This window comes from Nilaparvata lugens, chromosome 12 (assembly GCF_014356525.2).
Source record: "Nilaparvata lugens isolate BPH chromosome 12, ASM1435652v1, whole genome shotgun sequence".
Classification (NCBI taxonomy): Eukaryota; Metazoa; Arthropoda; class Insecta; order Hemiptera; family Delphacidae; genus Nilaparvata; species Nilaparvata lugens.
Window position 1 is genome coordinate 16,279,425 of NC_052515.1, and position 20,274 is coordinate 16,299,698.

The window sequence follows — 20,274 nt, forward strand, 5'->3', positions numbered from 1 at the left end:
GTATATTCTTTATATTTATTTTATTTACACTATTATTTTGTAAATATGTCTTTTTTGATGAATAAATCTATTGATTAACTATTAATTTCCACGTATTAGGCCTATCTCCCAAATTTTCTGCAAGTATTGGGTAATAGGCAGAAATTTGAAAATAGGCTAATATAAGTTACAAAAATCTTTTTTTAATGTCTTCACTAAATTCAATTATTTTGACAAGTCAAAATATTTTTAGCTTTTTCTCTGCTGGGTTGCACCAATAATAGCCGACATCAATAATTTTCAATAATTTAATCTCCTTTCTTAGTTCAGTACACATTCAGGATTATAATTGAAATTGATCTTGCTTGGTGCAACTCAGGAACGTTTTATTCAGTTTTATTTTTGTAAGTTTTTTCATCCAGAATAATAATGTTCAAGTACCGCATGAATAATTTTTGGATAGGCCTAAATTATTATTCCAAGTATGAATACCCTAAGCTACTTTATTATATATTAATACGGAATTGTTTTCCAGATTTTGGTTTTAATTGAAAATTTTAGCACTAGCCTACCATACATTTTTTAGCTAGGCTAATGACATTGATGTTACATTCAAATAAGTTATTAGAATCATGCTCAGGTTTGATATTCGAATTTTAGATTATAGCGCCCTTTTTATTTAATGTTGTACATAATTACTCTAATATAATTATATTAATTTATAGATTTCACGCTGGACATCAGAGAGTGTTATCGAAAACCTCACATTATTCTAAACATCATGGACATTTAAAACACTGGAATACCGTAGGCCTAGTTGTGAATAAAGATTTGAAGTGTGTGTAATAATCAAATTAAATGGAATATATATTATTCTGAGGATTGAAATAAATCTAGATAGATTTTTGGAGTCTTTTTATCGAATAAATGCATTGAATAGAACCATTGGTATTTTGCTAGAGCTTTATTGCAATAGCATTTAAGGCTTGGCTTCTTGGATAATATTAATTGGATATGTGTCCTAGAAATCGGGCCTAAAACTAACTAAAAAAACGCTTAAAAGTGACTGAAAAATCATGAACTTTTTAGTATGATAGTCGCATGTTGTTTTATAAGTGAATGTAAATACGGTATATTACTGCCTCTATGAATTGTTTATTCCGGATTATGAAATAAAATAAAATGCGTTTATTTATTAATGAATTTACAAAGCAAGTGGCGCTTTGTGATGTAGGTAAAGTATAAGCTGCATATTAATTAAAATTAACTTGAATGAAGATTTAGACCAACATCAGAAAATTTAAAAATCTTACTTGGTCAATCTTACAATGTCATAAAAATGTGAGTGATGCATAAACAAACTATGAACTTGCGTTTAGTTTATATGGATAAGTGAATAATGATTTAATAAGATTTAGGCTAACAAAAAATCTGAAATTAACAATCGTGGGCAGCAAGCAACGTTTCAGGCAAGTTAGGACATTCTCGTGTAAGCGAGAATCCCACAATCAAAATTTGCCAAACGATTTTAATATTCTATTTCAACTGAACATTAAAGCTTGTCTTACCTCCAATATAGCGTTCCAATAATGTTGTACAAAACCTTATTCATGGAAATATGTTCCATAAACAACGGAGTGTTTTTGGAATAATGTTGCACAACATGAACTTTTCTATCTGATCCAAGTATTCTCTATCAACAACTCATCTCCTTCCTCCATTATAGGTACAGACCCTAGCTAATGGCAAGGGAGAGTGTTTAAAGAGAAGGAAAAATTGAATTTTCAAATTTGTAAAATTTACACTCAATTCAATACCGTTGTGACAAAACAATTTAAATGTATAATAGATAAATAATACATATAATCATAATTCATTTGAATGTATCCATAAAAAGATTGAGATTTTCTTGTATTTTATTAAAGAATAGACAAGATTATTAAATGTTGAATACTGATAGCCTACACATTAAACTTTTTTCAACAATATCCATACAAGTCTAGTAAGCTGTGAGTTTTAATAAATTTTAGATGATTTTGGCCCGGTTGCACAACAGCTGGTTAAACTTTAATCAAGATTAATTTCAGGAGAACCAAACAGAGAAGTCTTTTCCGAAAAAGGCTTCTCAGATTGGTTATATAATCATGATTAAAATTTAACCGGCTTTTGTGAACCGGCACTATAAGTTTCATATCACTCTCAATTGAAAACAATCAAAGCTGAATTCAAATGGACGAACTTTGATTTTTAGATGAATATGACAGAAAAATGAACGATTGAACCTCCTGAAATGATTTAAATAAACAGAGATGACAGGGTGAACACAAATAATGATGATATAACTTTTATAAAATAAACAAGTTTTATTCATTTAAAAATGATTAATAAATTAACATAGTCTGTTAATTGGAAAAATCTACACAATCATAGAATTAAAACATGTACAAAGTGTATGCATGATAGTAAATGAGAAATAATAAGCATAAATCTAATTTCATAAAAAATCCCATACTAATTTGTACGCGATATATCCCAATATCTGTTTCCTAGCTATTCAAAACTGTTCTTGTGCCTAAGGTCTACCTAAAATTTGAAATCCCTGATTTATTTTTACCTTATTTCGAAAATATAAAAATGAATGAGCATGTTTTTTGTTCGGTTCCAAGTTGAGTTAATATTTTCACTGCGCGTGATGCATGCTTCAAGTGATTTCAATCTTTTCTGATCACATAATGATTGTTAACTGCAATAACTAGTCTGATATCCTTCAAAATCCACTAGCTCAAGTAAAAATGAAAAATCAATAAGAAACAATTATAGGGCAAGCAGAATGAAGCACTAAAACCAAATCTACACGCGAATATTATTATCAAACTAATTGCTATAACCGCCAAATTATGCAAGTGAAAAAATATCAAGTACTAAACTAAAATTAAAGGATTGATTTGATAAGGGCGAGTTTCAATTATTTAAAATATATTCATTGTATACCTTTAGAGCTGATGTTATTTTTTGTGGGCTATAAGTACCTTCTTTAAACAGATTATCGGTCTAATCTAAAATAGAAGAAGGCTAGTCTTTTGAAATTTATTTCAATATCAATGAGAATTGAGACTCCCCAGTAATGTTTTGGAACACATTTAGGAACAAGGAAAAATATGCAATTTCTAACTATAAAAAAACTATGACTAAAATTATTGTTTATCTTGCAATTTCTGTAAAAAAAAAAATGATTACGACCAGTGTATTTTGAAGTTTCAAATAATTCAGATATAAAGATTATTATCAAGGCATCAATAACCTATGAACAATAATTGAAAAAATCTGCATCTGGTAATCTATCAATTGAACGACAATAATTCTCAAGTTGGGATACTATGGATTTTCATTTTTAGGGCTTATTTTAAGATAAACTTCATTGTTGTTGAAGCATACCTTGAAAAAATATAGTTATGATTTATATAAATAATATCGTGGAGCATGAAAAATAATCTCGAAGAAATAAATAGATGACTGATTGAGTATTTATGATGAATAATTGCAACAATATCAATATTTAATACCTATGATGTATATAATATACCTATGAGTTGAGTATTTAGTACGACTGGATTTCATGTGATGTAATCAGTGAATATGTCACAAATTAAAATAGAATGAAAGTCACTTTTGTAACACTATTATACTTTTTTATCATCATAATTTATGAAACTAAAAGTTGGCTATTGATCAAATATGTTGGAAATATTGTTTTTTGTTTAAATAATGATTTTGGTAATTTTACCTTAAGATACTGCAGTTGAATCAAAGAGAAAACAGTAGGCCTATAGGTAGGTACTATATTTTGTATTATTGTATGGTTGAACGTGAAAAGAATAAGTGAACATTGAAAATATTATCCCAAAGCAACAAAAAATAAACTATGACTTGATTGTTACACACACCAAATATAATAACAACTTATAATACAACTATATAATAGTAATCTACTCAATTAATGCATACAAGGAACAGAGGGTTAGATAATGTTTAGTATTATAATATAGCTAAAGAATTGAAGGTTGATACAAACTTGTTGGGTTCAATTTTTCCGTTATATATTTGAGGGGATATAGAACGTTTTAGATTAGATATTGAAATAGTGGAGGAAATCCGAGATAGTTGAATCGATGATATTTTGAAAATATTTTTCTGGAACAGAAAATAGAACTACGGTCAGTATCACTATATTATAGTTCATGTATACTCAACACTATAAAGGTAGAATGTATTTTCTCCAAATTAGCCTGAATTGAAAATAGAGATATTCTCAAAGGAAATCAATAGATCTGATCTAATTTTGAGAGGCTCATGTTAAATTTTTGAAACGAAATTGGTTTTAGCGCTATTGTAGCGAATTCCATGGATTTGAGAAATTGAGATAAATTTTCAAGATATAACCCCAACTACGAATGTATCAACAGCCAAACATAATTCACACTAACACCTAAATACAATATTATTATAATTACTTCGATATCATAATTCATTTACCATAATATCCATTTATAATTAATTTAATAAGGCAATACAATTTCACCAGTAGCTATCACCATTCAACAATAATTGATAATTTTTTGTTATAATTCATTTAAATTCAAACTGATAATATAAAACACTAAGATATAAGAAGATAGTGTAGTTATCATGGGCAATTATTTTGTATTTTGAATCAATACACACAATATATATTTAGTTGTCATACATTTATTTATATATTATAGTTGGTGATAATATCTGAGATGGTCAGTCTGTACATTTAGTTTATTTTAAGACATCACAACGATTATAATATTTTATTTGAGATAGTGGTCTTTATTTATAAAATGCATATTGTGAACAGCGAGGGGAAAGAAACTGAACGGAGAAATCAACAATAAAACTGTGATTAAGTGGATAGTAATGACAAATTCACACGTACGTAATAACAACTTTTGCTCTTATTCTTGATAGTTGAATGTATCTATTATACATTCGATTAGGAACTAATCAACTGATTTTTAATTGAAATCCTATTGATATGAAAGCTGAAAAAAAATATTTTAAAAGGTATGTGAAGGGTATTTGAAAGCAGTATGCTCAAATTGGATTTTTCAAGCTCTGCACTACATCTAATTAAATGGAATCAATTAAATTTTCTACATTGCAGATCACATTGGAGTATTTTCTATGACATTGTTTTGAAATATTTAGAGAGATTTGTAGCCGATTATGAATATTTTCAATAGTTAGCCTACATACGTGTGAATTACGTTGAATAGGGAATAGCAACATTGATTATTTCGTCAATTTCTAAAAGCGATTAAAAACATAGTTACACTGAATTAAAACGTTTCAAGTTGTATGTACAGTACCAGTACCCACATTGACATTTATGTCTAATATTTTCTTCACTAACAACATTGTTTTTGATAGATTATGATGTGAGTGATTCCTACACTTTGATAACTACATTATATTATCCAAACTCTCCTCAAAAAATAACTCTCGACTATATTAAATAATTAGTATTAACCGTCTAAGGCCCAGTACAATAAACCTACCAAATCTACGCTACTAAATTCTGTTAAGAATAAAATTGATCATACAAGTATTAAAATATATAATAAGTAAAAGCTAGAAGCCTAAAAACACCGACTAACACAAGAATTATTGGACTGAATGACATTAAAACTAAACAAATAGGTAAAACACGAGTATCAGATAACATCACAATAGCCAAAGGTCAGTAGGGTGTAGGGTCGATTATTAGTGATTAAGAACAACAATATAATATTCTATATTATAGTCGATGAAACATCACATTCAATGTACTTTATTTTACAATGAGCTAGTGTAGTGAGTAGGCTATATATTGCCATTATTATAAAACAGCATGATTAACGAACGTAATATCAAATTGGTTGGAATTATCACACAAAATGTGAAGATTTGAAGTCTTCAAACAAGTTTACTTGTGCGCAACTACAATCCCAACACAATTTTTCGTCAATGATTCTACAGATGAGAAAAAATAGTGCAGGAATTGCATTTGCATTTCAGGTTAGGTACTAATATCGCCAATAAATTAATTTCAAGTGGTAAGTAATAATAATAGTCGAATATTGAAAGCTATCGGTGTTATTCTTCATAAAAGAAACATTTCGGAGGGTTATCTCATACAATATACATTTATAATGTAGGATGAGGTCCAAGATTGTACAATGGAAGTATTAGTGCTAATTTATAGTCCTGGGACTTTAATTTTAGTCTTGACTAAATATCTGGAGACAAAGGAAGTAATGAAAGATCATGAAAACAAGGTACACAGAATGATAAAATTTCTCACATACAAGAAAGCTAAGAAATGTTGGTCCGCTGGGCTACAAGTAATTACTTCTCATGAAAACGCAATAGTTGATTACATTTAGTGGTTACCAATATTCACTACAATAGAAACACTCGAGTATAATTATTCAAGAAATATTCATTTCCAGTGAACCGTGGCTAACATGTTATACACAAATATATATTATAATATATAATACTAATGCATTTTTTTCTAACAATTTATTAGTAATATGTTGTTGTAATTTGAAATAAGACCAAAGAAAAACAATAATGATTAAAACAGCTATACAGCTTACAAACTACTTCCTCTATAGATGGATAGTTCCAACAAATAACTAACGATATAATTAAATCTATTTTCCATTTAATATACAAATGCTAGACTATAAGGATATTAAACCCTAGTTTATCGATAAAATCACAATCTTCACAACAGTAATAAGCATCTTTGTAATTCGAATAACGCTAATAAATTGAAACTAACAACTTTAGTCTTCATGTTCCTACAGCTATTGGGAGCTTATTGCAAGAATGTCCAAAAATGTAAGCTTTTTCATCGTTATCAACATATTTTTGGGCCTTCCAAACTTCTATAGAAATCAAGATTCCTATCAAGGGAAAATCCAAGATTTCTAAAATATTGAGGAGGCATTTTCCAGCTCTCAATAAAATTATGTAGAAAACCTGCATACACGATTTTTATATTGAAATAGTTAACTCTAATCTTTGAATACTCTTGCAATAGCTATAAAAATAATAACGAACATCAAACTTATAAAGCGAATAACCCATTAGCAGAGCAGAGCATACACATCAAGGGAATTATTTTACATCAAAAGCATTTACTATGCTTGTACATAGAGTATTGTAAATGTATATTTTTAGTAACCATCAATATGCTTATCGCTAACAATAATTGAAATAACCTGAAGTAGAAGCAAAATAAACTAAAATTATCACACAAATAATTAAAAAGTAGACTACGAGATGGTAAGTTTGATTATATTAGGTAAATACCCGAGATACCATGCCAAATATAAAATCCTCACACGAATATAAAATATATGAAATAAGATAGTAATATCAAGTCTCAATCTAAAATACATTTGGGTTATTTACAGCCAAACTATAATGTTGACAGACATTGGACGATATCTGATCCTCCTCCGATTTAAAAACCTTGGCTATATGATTGTGAATTCAACAGCTTATATATCAATATATTTCTTGCTATCAATTAATTATCAACTGAATTGATTATAAAACAGTATTATGCTTATTGTATTTAGGAAAAATGATTATAGTTATTTGTGCATTAAGAGAATTGTTCCATTTTATATTTGAGGGGATCGTTTATGAACGAAGTTGAATAGTAGGCTAGTAGGCGAAGGAAAAGAACATTTTTTTGATATGTTCCCCATAAAGGTATAATAATGTATTGTGCTTGGGTTATGAGATGGGAGAGAAAAAATAAATGTCTGGCAAAACAGGAATCGAACCCAAACCGAGAGCTTCAGCAGGTCGATGTTGCCTAAAATTGTTTCCTTCAATTTCGTTAAGTTTTTTTTTCATATAAAAATTATAGTCTAATAAATGGTACTGTATTATAGGGAAAATTGATGCGATATAACAATCCTATGAACATGATTTTCAAAAATCTTTCATAAACTATTTGAAAAATAGAATAAGAAAGATTTGCGTCAGAATTTGGATAATGATAAATTTTAAATATAATTATTGAGGAATCTCAAAAATAGCCCAATGCCTTAAAAATCTTAAAATTAAAAATCTCAACACAAAAAGTTAAGAATAATGTTTTAAACAAAACTTGACCTATAGAACATCCTATTACAAGTGATTTTATAACAGATTTCCTACGATTCCAAACCATATCACTAATAAAATGTGCATTCAGTCTCTCCTTTGATCTACCTTTACTTCACGCTTTCAACTTTGCGTTTTCTTTTCTCGATTTCCACTACTTTTTTACAAACACTATCTGATCTAATGCAGTGACGGAAATAACTTTTTTAAATTCGTCTACTTTACGTCTATGATAAGAACGATAAAAATTGCCTACACCTAAAACGTGTATTAACGTTTCAATTTTTCACATATAAATATTTAAGAATATTGACATAATTAATACACATAGGCACATTCATTGATTATTATTAGTTTATAGGTAGTTAAAAATATATCATATTTTTATTTTATACACATAGGTGATTTGTAGATGGTTCCATTACTTTTTCTAGTTAGACATAATATTATTACAACAATAATTTTATCAAGAATCTATAGACATTTTAAAGGTCGAAGAATTTCCAAAAGAGCAAGACTAAATAGTTAGAGCTAATTAATTAGAATAACTCGCAACATTTAGTAGTCCTAGTCGAGGGGTTTGTGGTTTCCCCAACTAAATCAAAAAAAATCATAAAACAATCGTGTAGTATTAGTTGAAGTAATTCAAAATGAAAAGCGATGATATAATTATTAGTTTTGAATACATGAGTACCGTATTGAAAAGGAAAATTGAAATTCGATTGATAAACGAAACTAAAAAAAAAGAAGATGAGATGCGAAAACCAAGCAATGAAATGACAATTTGTTAATATATTTAAAAACGAAAAAACAGTTTCACAACTGAAACGTCAACAACTTACCAAAATTGTTTAAAATGTATGTAATTTATCAATATCAATTTTTAATAAAAAATCAAAATATGTCTTTTGCAGAAAATACAATTATTCAAATAAGTTGAGTGGTATTCAAAATTTGAGAGGATAATTTAGAATTTCTTTGTAGATAAATTCCAGAAGAAAGTGGCAATAACTTAGTATCCACAACGTTTTAAACCTATCAAAGGAAAGTTGATGAAACTCGTCTATTTCTACACATCATGTAAGAATTTATTATTCATTCATCAAGGATATTAAAAAAGACAAACTGGAAAGCAGAACTTTTTTCGAGAATATGCAACTAGATTATGATCTTTGATTGAAGTGTATAATAATCCAGTCACTATGCAAAGAAAAAACTGTGGAACCTCCACAATTATTAAAACTTAAACTATCAAGTCCCTGACTTGTAAAAAAACAGTTTAAAAGTGATTAGAAATAACAATAAGCCTTGGTTAACAAGAACCTTCCCAGTCAAGAGTCGTAAACTGATGTGTCAAACACAATACCTTTTAAGGCTATATGAAAATATATTATTCAATCATTTAAAATGAGTGTAGAGCAAAAGAAAATGTTAAAAATAGATAAATAACTGGCTGATCTTAATGTAATAAGTTGAATCAAAATTCATTGTAGTAACTTGCAATGGAGACATGAGTAAAATTTTTACAATAATCAGAAACTTGAATATCTACAAACTCAAACCTTGCAAAAATAAATATAAATTTATGTTTTTGTTTCCATAAGAAAAAGTTCAATCTATTTGAATTTGAAAAGTTCGTTGATAGAATTGAAATAAATAAGCACTATTATTGTATCATCAACATTCCGTAGACAATACTTTTGTCCTTTAGAATGAGAATAACAAAATTTGAAACTAGAAAAAATTTAAAATAAGACTTCTCCAAAAGTAAAATTGAAATCTTCAAAGAAAAAATAAGACAAATTTAGCCTCAATCACTGCATTGTCGTCAGATAAATAAAACAATAAACTTATCTATAAATATAAAATTAAAGACACAAAATAATCATTATTGCAAACTAAAAAAAAAAACATTCTGTCAAGATGAAATTGGGAAGAATAAAAATTATGATGATAAAGTTAAGTGATCTACAAAAAAATTATCAGAGTAATATCTAGGTAACCAGTACCTCACAATTTTTAAAATTATTTAAAATGTCAATATCATAAGTTAAATTACATTGAAAAATACATTGATTCGATTTAAATATCATTTGAAAAATGAGTATGGTAATAGTTTCAATATCATTTGATTCAATTCAATATCAATTTGTTGTAAATAATGTTATTAAATATAATAATATCTAATACAAACTACGAATATATTATTAATAATGTAGCTGGAATAACAATAGTATAGTAGTAATGATTATGTTGAAATAATTCAAAACGAAAATGTTTCATTGAATCAATCGGTACAGCACTGGTCTTCTCACAGGGAAGCAGCAAACACAGATGTGATCTGAAACACACAGAAATACATGTTTCTAATAAAATATTATATGTGTATTTATCAATGAAAGTTTTGGAAAATAATTCACTGTTGATATAATTATTATCGGTTTGTACGACGCTTAACCTACTATTTGTGTATGTACACCAAACATTCAACAATTATTTATGGTCATGACCGACTGGAATGTTCAAGGCCTGAACCAACCACTTTTTCTTATTAGCCATGTTATGATGCTTTCCCAAGATCAATTTGCTGTTTGCAATTTGTGTTTATTAATGGTAGGTACTTAATATATCCTTAATTTTTCCACATAATTTCAAATAATCATAACCTTCAACCACGCTCAAACACTAGAAAGATCCATTTTATAATGGCAGTGGAGAAAGATAGGAGAACAGCGTTACCGATTCTCTGCCTTGTCACTGTTTTCTATAGAATGTAGAACTACTCAACTGGTTAACTTAAAATTTTGCATATAGATTCTTAATTTAACGAAGATGTTTAAAGGCATATTTTCAATTCTTCAAGATTTCAGATTGTCAAGTGTTTAATTGGACCCTTGCGGAGCACGGGTTACCTGCTAGTTTGAAAATAATTATTATACAGTAATAATATTCCAGCAGTTGGTTAACTGCAGTTTCTAATAGATCTTCCATGTTTAGTATGATAATTAAACCTTCATTTAATAAGTATTTTATCTATAATTTTATGAATAAGGAAATCATTTTGTGATTATTTATAATTAACAAAATTAACAGTTTCTTGTACTTTAGTTTAGTGCAGTAGCTTATATTTATTTTTTGTCAAGTTTTTTTTGTATTTTGTTTTTGGCAAATGAATAAATTCATTAATTGATACTGACTTGTGGCTGAACACTATTCGGCGGTGGCAAACCAGAGCCCGGCCGCCTGATGGTACTGATGCGTCTTGGCCGCCGCTGGACTGATGCTGTAGCCATACTGGTGATGGAACACTGGCTGCATGTGGGCTGGCAGGGGGTGGTTGGCGCCGCCTCCCGAGTGATGGCCGCCCGTGGAGGCGGTGGAGGCGGCGGGTGCGGCAGCTAGCAGTGGTCGAGCCGAGGCGTGGTGAGCTGGGGGCGGCAGAGCTCGGCTGGATGTGAAGGCGGCTGAAGGCGGTGCTACCTACAAAGCAAAAAAACACAAATTGAAAAACAAATTAAATAAAAATACTCTAAAGTTGTATTTTAGTCTATAAAATACAATAAATACGACTTCTATTACTGAAACAGTAAGTACCAAGTGTACATAGAATTAACTGAAAATAAAAATGAATATGCATTCTCAAGTTTCATTGTATTCTCTGGAACACAATAAGTTCTAGTAATAAATATTTAGCACTGAAGTTTGACATTATCATCCCCAATATTCCAGTAGTTGAAAAAGTCTCAGTCTAACTTTTCTCCGCTCTTCTAAATTTAAAGTTCCTTAGAAACCAAAATCCGATCTCCTGACTATTTCTGACAATTGCAAAAAATTTCCAATTATTTCTGAGATACTTTCTCGCTTTCACCACAAATTGCATGTTTTCTGCTCGACAATTCTCAAAATTGACGAACATAATCATTAATTTAAAAATCAGGTGTGGCACACTCACACAACTTTCCTTGCCGTTATGAAAATGATCACCTGACGCTAGTGTTCACGCGCATCTCAAGTCTACTATTCAAATATTTGAGCCAACTGATGACAGGGCAATAACGCTGGAGACACACGAAGTCAGCTATCTCTTCATAGTGAATGATTTAATAGAGTCAGATTGATTTCTACACTGTTGCAGGTTTGATGCCTAGTGAGTTCGGACTCCCCTAGTATGATTATTCAGAGTGAGAGGGTCCCTGTTACCTCTGAATTTCAGGGTAGATAGGAATGATAACAGCTATATATGTTCACTTTGCAATAGCAGGGAGATAGAAGACACACACTTGGGTCGATGCACAGTACTGGGAGAGTTTCGGATGAAATGGTTCGGTCGCTGGATTATAGAAGAGGAAACTATACTTAGATACCTGAATGGTGAAAACTGGAGAAGATTGGTGGGCTATATTGACGAGGCTTTGAAGTATCGGGAGCAATTGGTTTCAGAATTCAATTACTAAGAACAGCATGAGGGTTATATCCCATGACATTTATAGTACCATAGAATTCTTGTAATTTATGTAATTAGAGATACAGTTGTGTACATTTATTTATTTTTTATTTTTTTGTGTCTCTCATTTTTATACATGCAAATCAAACTAAATGTATTTATTGGGTGAATGATTCGAGAAGTCTTGCTGCCATTTAGAATAATTATATGATGCGCTAAGGTCTGATGATGAATTTTTCTTTTATAAAATTGATAGCTTTCATTCGGAGCGATTGAATGCATAGAGAGTATCGATAAGATGTTGCCCAAATAATTTAGAACTGATTCGATAAATCAGCTTATCAAAAAATTGATATGATATGATACAGATAAACTACAACTCTGGCTGACGACATGTGCCATGCCAATTGAATTTTTGTTATTGCTTTGGAATTGTAATTGTGCTTTTTGTTATGAGTATCAATAAATTCTTTATCTATCTATTTAATAGAATCAACAGTTGCCAACAGTTTGCAATTGAATAATCACATTTTCTCAAATTTCAAGCTTATTTTCAAATTTAGGTGAAAATGTTACTGGATATTAATTGAAGATATTTTTATGCTCAATCTTTACCACTCGAAATTTTTCGTTTAAATTACATCTGAGACCTGATAATTAGAAATCTAAAATCAAACTTAGCATAGATGGGGCGGAGCTCCTGAAATTTTACAGATATGGGACTTGTGGCAGTTGATAGAGCTTATCAATGACTATTTTGGGTATGAATTTAATCAAAATCGTTGGAGCCGTTTTCGTGAAAATCGCAAAAAAACCCTGTTTTTGACAACATTTTCTCCATTTTAGCCGCCATCTTGAATTGCATTTGATCGAAATTGTTCGTGTCGGAACCTTATATTGTAAGGACCTTTAGTTCCAAATTTCAAGTTAATTGGGAGATGAGATATCGTGTACACAGACGCACATAAACTCATACACACACACACATACAGACCAATACCCAAAAACCACTTTTTGGACTCAGGGGACCTTAAAACGTATACATTTAGAAATTGGGGTACCTTAATTTTTTTCAGAAAGCAATACTTTCCTTACCTATGGTAATAGGGCAAGGAAAGTAAAAATAACTAGTTCGGATAAAATGACCCACACACCTATGGAGGGGAGACATTCCCACCGTTATTTTGATATGAAACTGTCTATGTTCAAATGTCTTGACCAAGCTTGGTGAAACCAGGCATTCTATAATAACTTTTTGGAGACAGTTGCGCGGAGCACATACTCAAGTGGTTGTGGAATATTATGCTGATCAAATTATTATTCTTGAGCTCTATTAACCTTCTTCTCGTTTCAACTTTTTCTTATATGTATATTTCCTTCATACTATACCCCTCCACTAATTTCCTCAATCCAACCCAAATATTATTCTTTATTCATTTATAAATATGCTCATCGAAGGTGATCAGAGAGGAAGAGATAGCAGAGATGTGGAATATGAGGAAGAGGAGGGAGAACAAGTAAAAGAGATAGAATTAGTTGAAAGAGAAGAAGAAAAAGAAGTTATTGAATCAAGAGGAGAAGTAGGAATGGTTGAAGAAGAATGAAAAGTAGAAGTAAATTATGCTGCTCAAATTGATGATTAAATTATTATTTTTGAGCTATATCAACTCTTTTTCTCTTTTCAACTTTTTCTTCTATGTATATTTTCTTCATACTATACCCCTCCACTAACTTTCCTCAATCCAATCCAAATATCATTCTCTTCTAATCTTATATACAGAATTCAGTTATAATCTTCTAATCAGTTATACAGAATCGTTGTGGATATTTAATAAATTGCGATATTATATTTCTTTTGTTTTACTTTTTTAGTAATGTTATGTTACTAATATGTCTTGAAGCTCGTAATAGGATTTTTCTGTGAGCTTTTTTATGGTGTATCAAATAAATAAACAAAATTAAAATGTAAAATTAAGATTCACTTTGTACTGTGAGCATAGAGCATTGGTTACCTGATGCGTGGGCAGATAGGCGGCAGTGGGCGGTTGGGTGGTGGTGACGTAGACTGCCGCCTGGCGCCGATAGAGCTCGCTCTGGTGGTAGAGGGGTTGCCCCGCCAGGGGGACAGGCGGCTGCCTCCCAGTGGTTGCGGCGACAAGTGAGCGGTGCTGTAATTAATCAATCTCATCAATCAAAAGGCATACACAACCAATCAGCCTATCTCTTTATTCAAGGCATACACAATAAATCAATCTCTATTTCTTCAAGACTTACAATAGTATGGCATCTTCACACATGAAATATGCTATTACAAAATAATATTGTCAACGTTATATTAACATATTTATAAATCATAAATTTAATCAATCATCAGTCAAATAATTCAGGAACATAGCTCTAAGAAATCGACATCTACCAAACTGGGAAAATGAACCTTTTTAAAGAAGAACTGATTCTGTTTAAACCAATCTCAAATGTTGGAGTATCGTTGATATCACTAAACTAACAAATCTATTCATGAACTATCAACATCTACAGAACTGTCATGTAAATAACCTTTAAAAAGATAAGCTGATATTGTTTAAATTCATCGCAAGTGTTGAAATATAGTTGCTACTATTAAACTAACAAATTTCTATTTATAGGAGAGTTAAATCCCTTTCGAGCCCATCGTTACTTATAACCAACATCATGTATTACAAGTTATAACTTAAAAAAATGAATTCTATACTTGATTCGCCAACTGTTATAATTAGTCTCAAGTGTCTAAAGATTGAATAATCTCCAGATAAATAGGTATGGAAGATTCAACATATTTGAAAGACATCATTGAAAGACGTTGAACTCATGATTGCTGTGTTCGGAAATGAATAATGTATAATTCAACATAATATTTATGCTGTAACGTTGCATATCGAGCTTCCTGCTTTTAGCCGGCAAGCTTGCTTATAGCTGGCAATCATATAGGCCAGTTAGTTGATTTCTAACTAATTAAAACAAGTGAGGAACTTGATACACTACTGTACTTTGTTTGAGTGGCCATAGATAGTGTATACACACATAGTGTACACAACAGTGTTATATGGTCTTTAAAGCCCTCGTGAGATGTTGAGGACACGCGTTCGATCGCTAAGTTCACTCACATGTGTCTTAACGCTACATCTAACTCGTGCTTTAAAGACCCCTACAGTAAAAATGTTGTATAAACTACTATTATTGAAGTGTAATATTGACAAAATCTCAAGTCTCTTTAATATATAAGTAAGCTGTAGTAACAGTGAAGTACGTAGCACCTTTGGTCTCAAAATGCTTGTGTTTTAATTCAATTTTCTGAAAATGTGAAGTTTGTTATGTGTTTAACTGACCTGTAACCCTGATGAATAGGTATAGCCTGCGCCGGCCACGATAACGCAGCTGCGGCTGCGGCGATCACGTGATGCGGCTGCTCACTGCGGCTGTGGGCTACGGGGGGCTGCACCACGTGGTGGGGGTGGGGGTAATCGCCGCCCCCTCGGCCCCCCTTGTGGCTCCCCCCTTGACCGCCCACTCCTCCACCGCCTCCACCTCTGCCGCTGCTACTGAACAAACAAATTTCACTCCATTAATTTTTCCACAAAATAAATAGTTTCGTTATAATGAATAAATTAAATAAATAATTAATAAATTGCAGGCAACTCGAGCTCCGCAAAGGTCTAATTAAAAACTTGACAAACTGAAAATTGGACCTACTGGTCTGGAATCTTGAAGAATTGTGAATAGGCCTATAACCATAATCGGCCTATAACGATAATCGGTAAAATAAGAATCTATAAAATTCCAAGTTACTCAGTCCAGTAGTTCAGACGTGATGATGTGAATTTCCTATCCCCTACATGTATAAGCCGATTCTTTCCTTTATTATATTAGAGATATAGCTGAATTATAAACGGTTATAATAGATATTATACAAGTAAGATTTCCTTCATAGTGACAGAATCACTAATAAATAACATTCAAACTTCAATTTCACTTTCCATTACCAACTGCTTATTAAAGATCACTTTGAATGCTTCAAATGAGCCAAATCAAGCTTTATTCCATTAGATGGATTAATTATTTTGATTACTATCTATTGCAAGACTCTAAATATCATATTATATAGATTCACAATGCTAATATGAAAATATTTTACTATTGAAAATATAACTATTACCAAAGAGGAAAGCATCAGCTTATAGATTATGCTATTTTTTCTACGTTCGTCTATTTTTTCTAGCTTTGATCTATCTTTGATAAGATGCTTATGTTCTTCACTTGCTATTATGCTTTTACTTGACACGTTGTTAGTGATAGTTATTCTCCACTATTTAAAACTGGTATTTTGTTTTAAAAGTATTCAAAGTAATCATAAATAAAAGTGATTCCTCCCATTCAACCAATGCTGATATTTCTATAATTTCTATCCCACTATAGCAAGTTTCAACCACGAATGTACGGCTACAACAGAGATAGAAGTCTTCATTTTCACATTTCTTATCCATATAAATCTTTCTAATATTAAAAAAATATCTGGTATCTGCTAATGAATTTTCACTTAGCATACCGAAAGGGGTTTACTGTGGAAGCTGGTTCAAAAGAAGAAGATGGCTTTTCTTTCCCGCTTAAAGGGAAATTGAGTAAATGAAATTTGAAGTTCACACTTCAAACTTCATAAATGTAAATTATGTTAAATGAGTGTAATAAATTTTAATTTATTTTTCAATAATTGATTTGAAATATTGTTATACGTTGATTTCAATATATTGATAGCATGTGATTAGTTGATTTGAATTATAAATAAATAATTGCAATAATTCATTTGATTTTTATGAATAAATTGTAATTAGTTGATTACATAGAATTACTAGTTTTCATTACTAGACACGTCTAGAAGGTGTAAATCTTGTAGAGTCTAAAAGGAATAAAAGGTAGTAGTGATTCTACGTGATTAAATTATCAAGTAGTAGCACTATTGAAATAAATGTACTTAGTTGATTTGAATTTGAAATGGTATTCACTTACCTTCCATAGACGATATGCTGATCCTGAGTGGTGATGATATGGGATCCATAATGGTAGGGCTCCTTACACGATGCACCTCCGTGGCAAACCGACTGATACTGCAACCACCACCAACAAATACTAATTTACTATCATACTTAGTGCCGTTTGCACAGTGTCAGCTTAAACTAAATTCCTTCTGGAACTGGATTAAATCCATATTTAGTCTCGTTCGTTATAATGTGGTTAATTTTGAGTTCAACCACCAGCTGATTAAATTCAGTTTGAGTTTTTGACTGTGCAAACGGCCCTTGAACACCTCCAAAAAATGACTAGCAATTTTGGATCACTCTGTCTCTATGCAGTGAATAGTACAGAGTGAAAATGAACAGTGACATAAAGAGTGACATGAACAATGTATACATAATTGTGTAAATGTTGTACAATAACGGAGGGATACGCATTAGCTTGGGATAGATTACGCCGTTCTGGTTTGGTCTGTTATTTCAAACTAGTCGTTAGTTCTTATTTTTGAAGCTAGAGTCTAAACGCATATATTTTTCAAGCGCTAGTGGAAGTAGTACTTATGAGTCCTGACATAGAGCGCTTCCAACTGTTGAAAATTCCGTCCTTACACGCTAACATGGCAAATAAATTCCTATTCCTGTAGGCGTATTCTATGGTCATATCAATATTGTATAAATGTTCAATTATTGCATGGCCCCTACTATAAAAATATAGATTGGAATGCCACTATTTTTGTAAGTAATTCAAATTATGGAATAGGCAATAATAGTATACTTAGAAACTATTTTGAAAAAGGTACCTGAAACACACACCGTTTCTAGTTTAAAGAAACAAAATAACTACCCGTAAATAGCAGTTTAGTTCAGTTTAGTACATCTTGGGTGAATTTTAGGTACGACTTTTCTCCCTGAGGAGAAATGATAGTTGTCCTTGGCTTTATGCACATAACAAATCTCCTCCATCTCTATTTCAAAAAGTCATCTGAACAATTTATTGCTATTAGCTTGCCGAAGTTCGGCTGGCTCTTTCCCCAAACTCAAGCTTGCTCTTTTGGCAAGTAGTTCCTAATGTTTTATTTTGTTATTGATAAGGGATAAAAAAGTGTAACTGACATGCAACTCGCCAGGCGGCTCCTGTTTGGTGACAACTGTGTTGAGCATGCACTCTGACTGAGCCTTGGCCAGCAGACGCTTCTTCTGCGAGACAGCCGACGACGTGTAGCCTCCCCCTCCTGCTGCCGCCATGTTGCCAACATGGTGGCTGGCGGCCGACTGAGCTGCGCAGTGCGAGTGCGCCGGCTCGTGCTTGATCTCGCAGACCACATGGCCGTTGTGCGCATGCGCAGTAGGCCCGCCGGCTGGTGGCGCCGCCTGGTGGCGAGAGCCCGAAACTACCGCCGCTGAACAAGCCGAACTCGCCGAACTGGACTGACTGCTTGTGTTCACTGGAGCGTAGCCTGGCAACACAAAACAAATGTTCAAAAACAAAATACCAAAAGCTTTCATTATAAAACTAATTAAGGGCCGGTTTCCGAGCTCGGGATTTAGTAAGTTCTAGACTATAAACAGCTGGAGTCAGTAAATTGACCTTACAAAACGGGGCGTGGTCGCAGTCAACGTTTAAATTAAATATTTCGAAAAACTAGAAAATTGAACACAAAATAAAATAAAGAGAAAATAGAGTAAAGTTCCAGCTATTTTGAATTATTGAAGACTTTTTTATTTCGCTGAGGAAAAACGTTTCAAATTATAGAAATGAGACAATAAAGATTTTCATAAAAACTGCGATCACGCCTCGTCTCGGAAAGTCAATTTTCTAACTCCAGCTGTTTAATTAAAGTTTAGAACTTACCTAAATCCCGTGCTCGGAAACCGGCCCTTAATTAGTATTAAAACAGTATACAGAAAGCAATGTAGCTAAGTACGCAAACAAACTGTATCCCTGTAATAGCAATTACCGTCACAAGGACGGGAAGTGACAGTTTGCAGGGCCGGGCATGATTTACCTCAGATTGTCGAGGTGTTAGCCGAGACTAGAATTTCATGCGAGACCTGCGAGTGACATTCACGGCCAAGTACGTACACTATTTTTTTTGTCAAAATAATCTTAGGTAGAATAATATTGGGAAACAGTAAACATTAGGCCTACCTACATGAATTTTATAAACATAACTAAGTTTACAAATTCCGAATCAGGAATTTTGTGATTGTAGTTGACAAAACTTCCACCTGGAGCCCTAAAGGCGGGTTTTTGTAGCAGTTCCGCTGTTTCTATTTCGGAACTAGGAAACATAATAGAATGTAAAGAAGACATATGATTTCATTACAGTAGAGTATAATGTAATGAAATCATATGTTCATTTGTTCTACAATCAGCTATTTACCGGTTTGATTCCATGCATGGAAAACAGCTGAAATCGAATGACTATGACAAAAAAGTTGAATGCTAGAACAAAATAGAAAGCTTGGGAAAATTCTAGATGGAACAAAATAAAAAAATGTTACACACATTATTAAAATCACATAATAATACTATAGTGAGGTCCACGTTATGATGGCAGTGAGGAAGGATGAGAGAAAAACGTTGCCAAGTCTCTCCATTTTGCCACTGAG

The 20,274-nt window shown here is 31.7% G+C and overlaps 1 protein-coding gene across 1 annotated transcript in view; it reads right to left on the reverse strand.

The window, feature by feature from the left end:
• Positions 1-11,514: 11,514 nt before the first annotated feature.
• LOC111055167 overlaps positions 11,515-20,274 on the reverse strand; it is a 20,277-nt gene continuing 11,517 nt past the window's right edge. The window contains exons 2-6 of the mRNA XM_039439462.1: positions 18,775-19,118; positions 17,657-17,754; positions 15,982-16,194; positions 14,629-14,784; positions 11,515-11,652 (exon numbers count right to left, since the gene is read on the reverse strand). Of these exons, the coding sequence (XP_039295396.1) occupies positions 11,649-11,652; positions 14,629-14,784; positions 15,982-16,194; positions 17,657-17,754; positions 18,775-19,118 (815 nt within the window). The 3' untranslated portion in view covers positions 11,515-11,648. The remainder of the gene's footprint in view (positions 11,653-14,628; positions 14,785-15,981; positions 16,195-17,656; positions 17,755-18,774; positions 19,119-20,274) is intronic.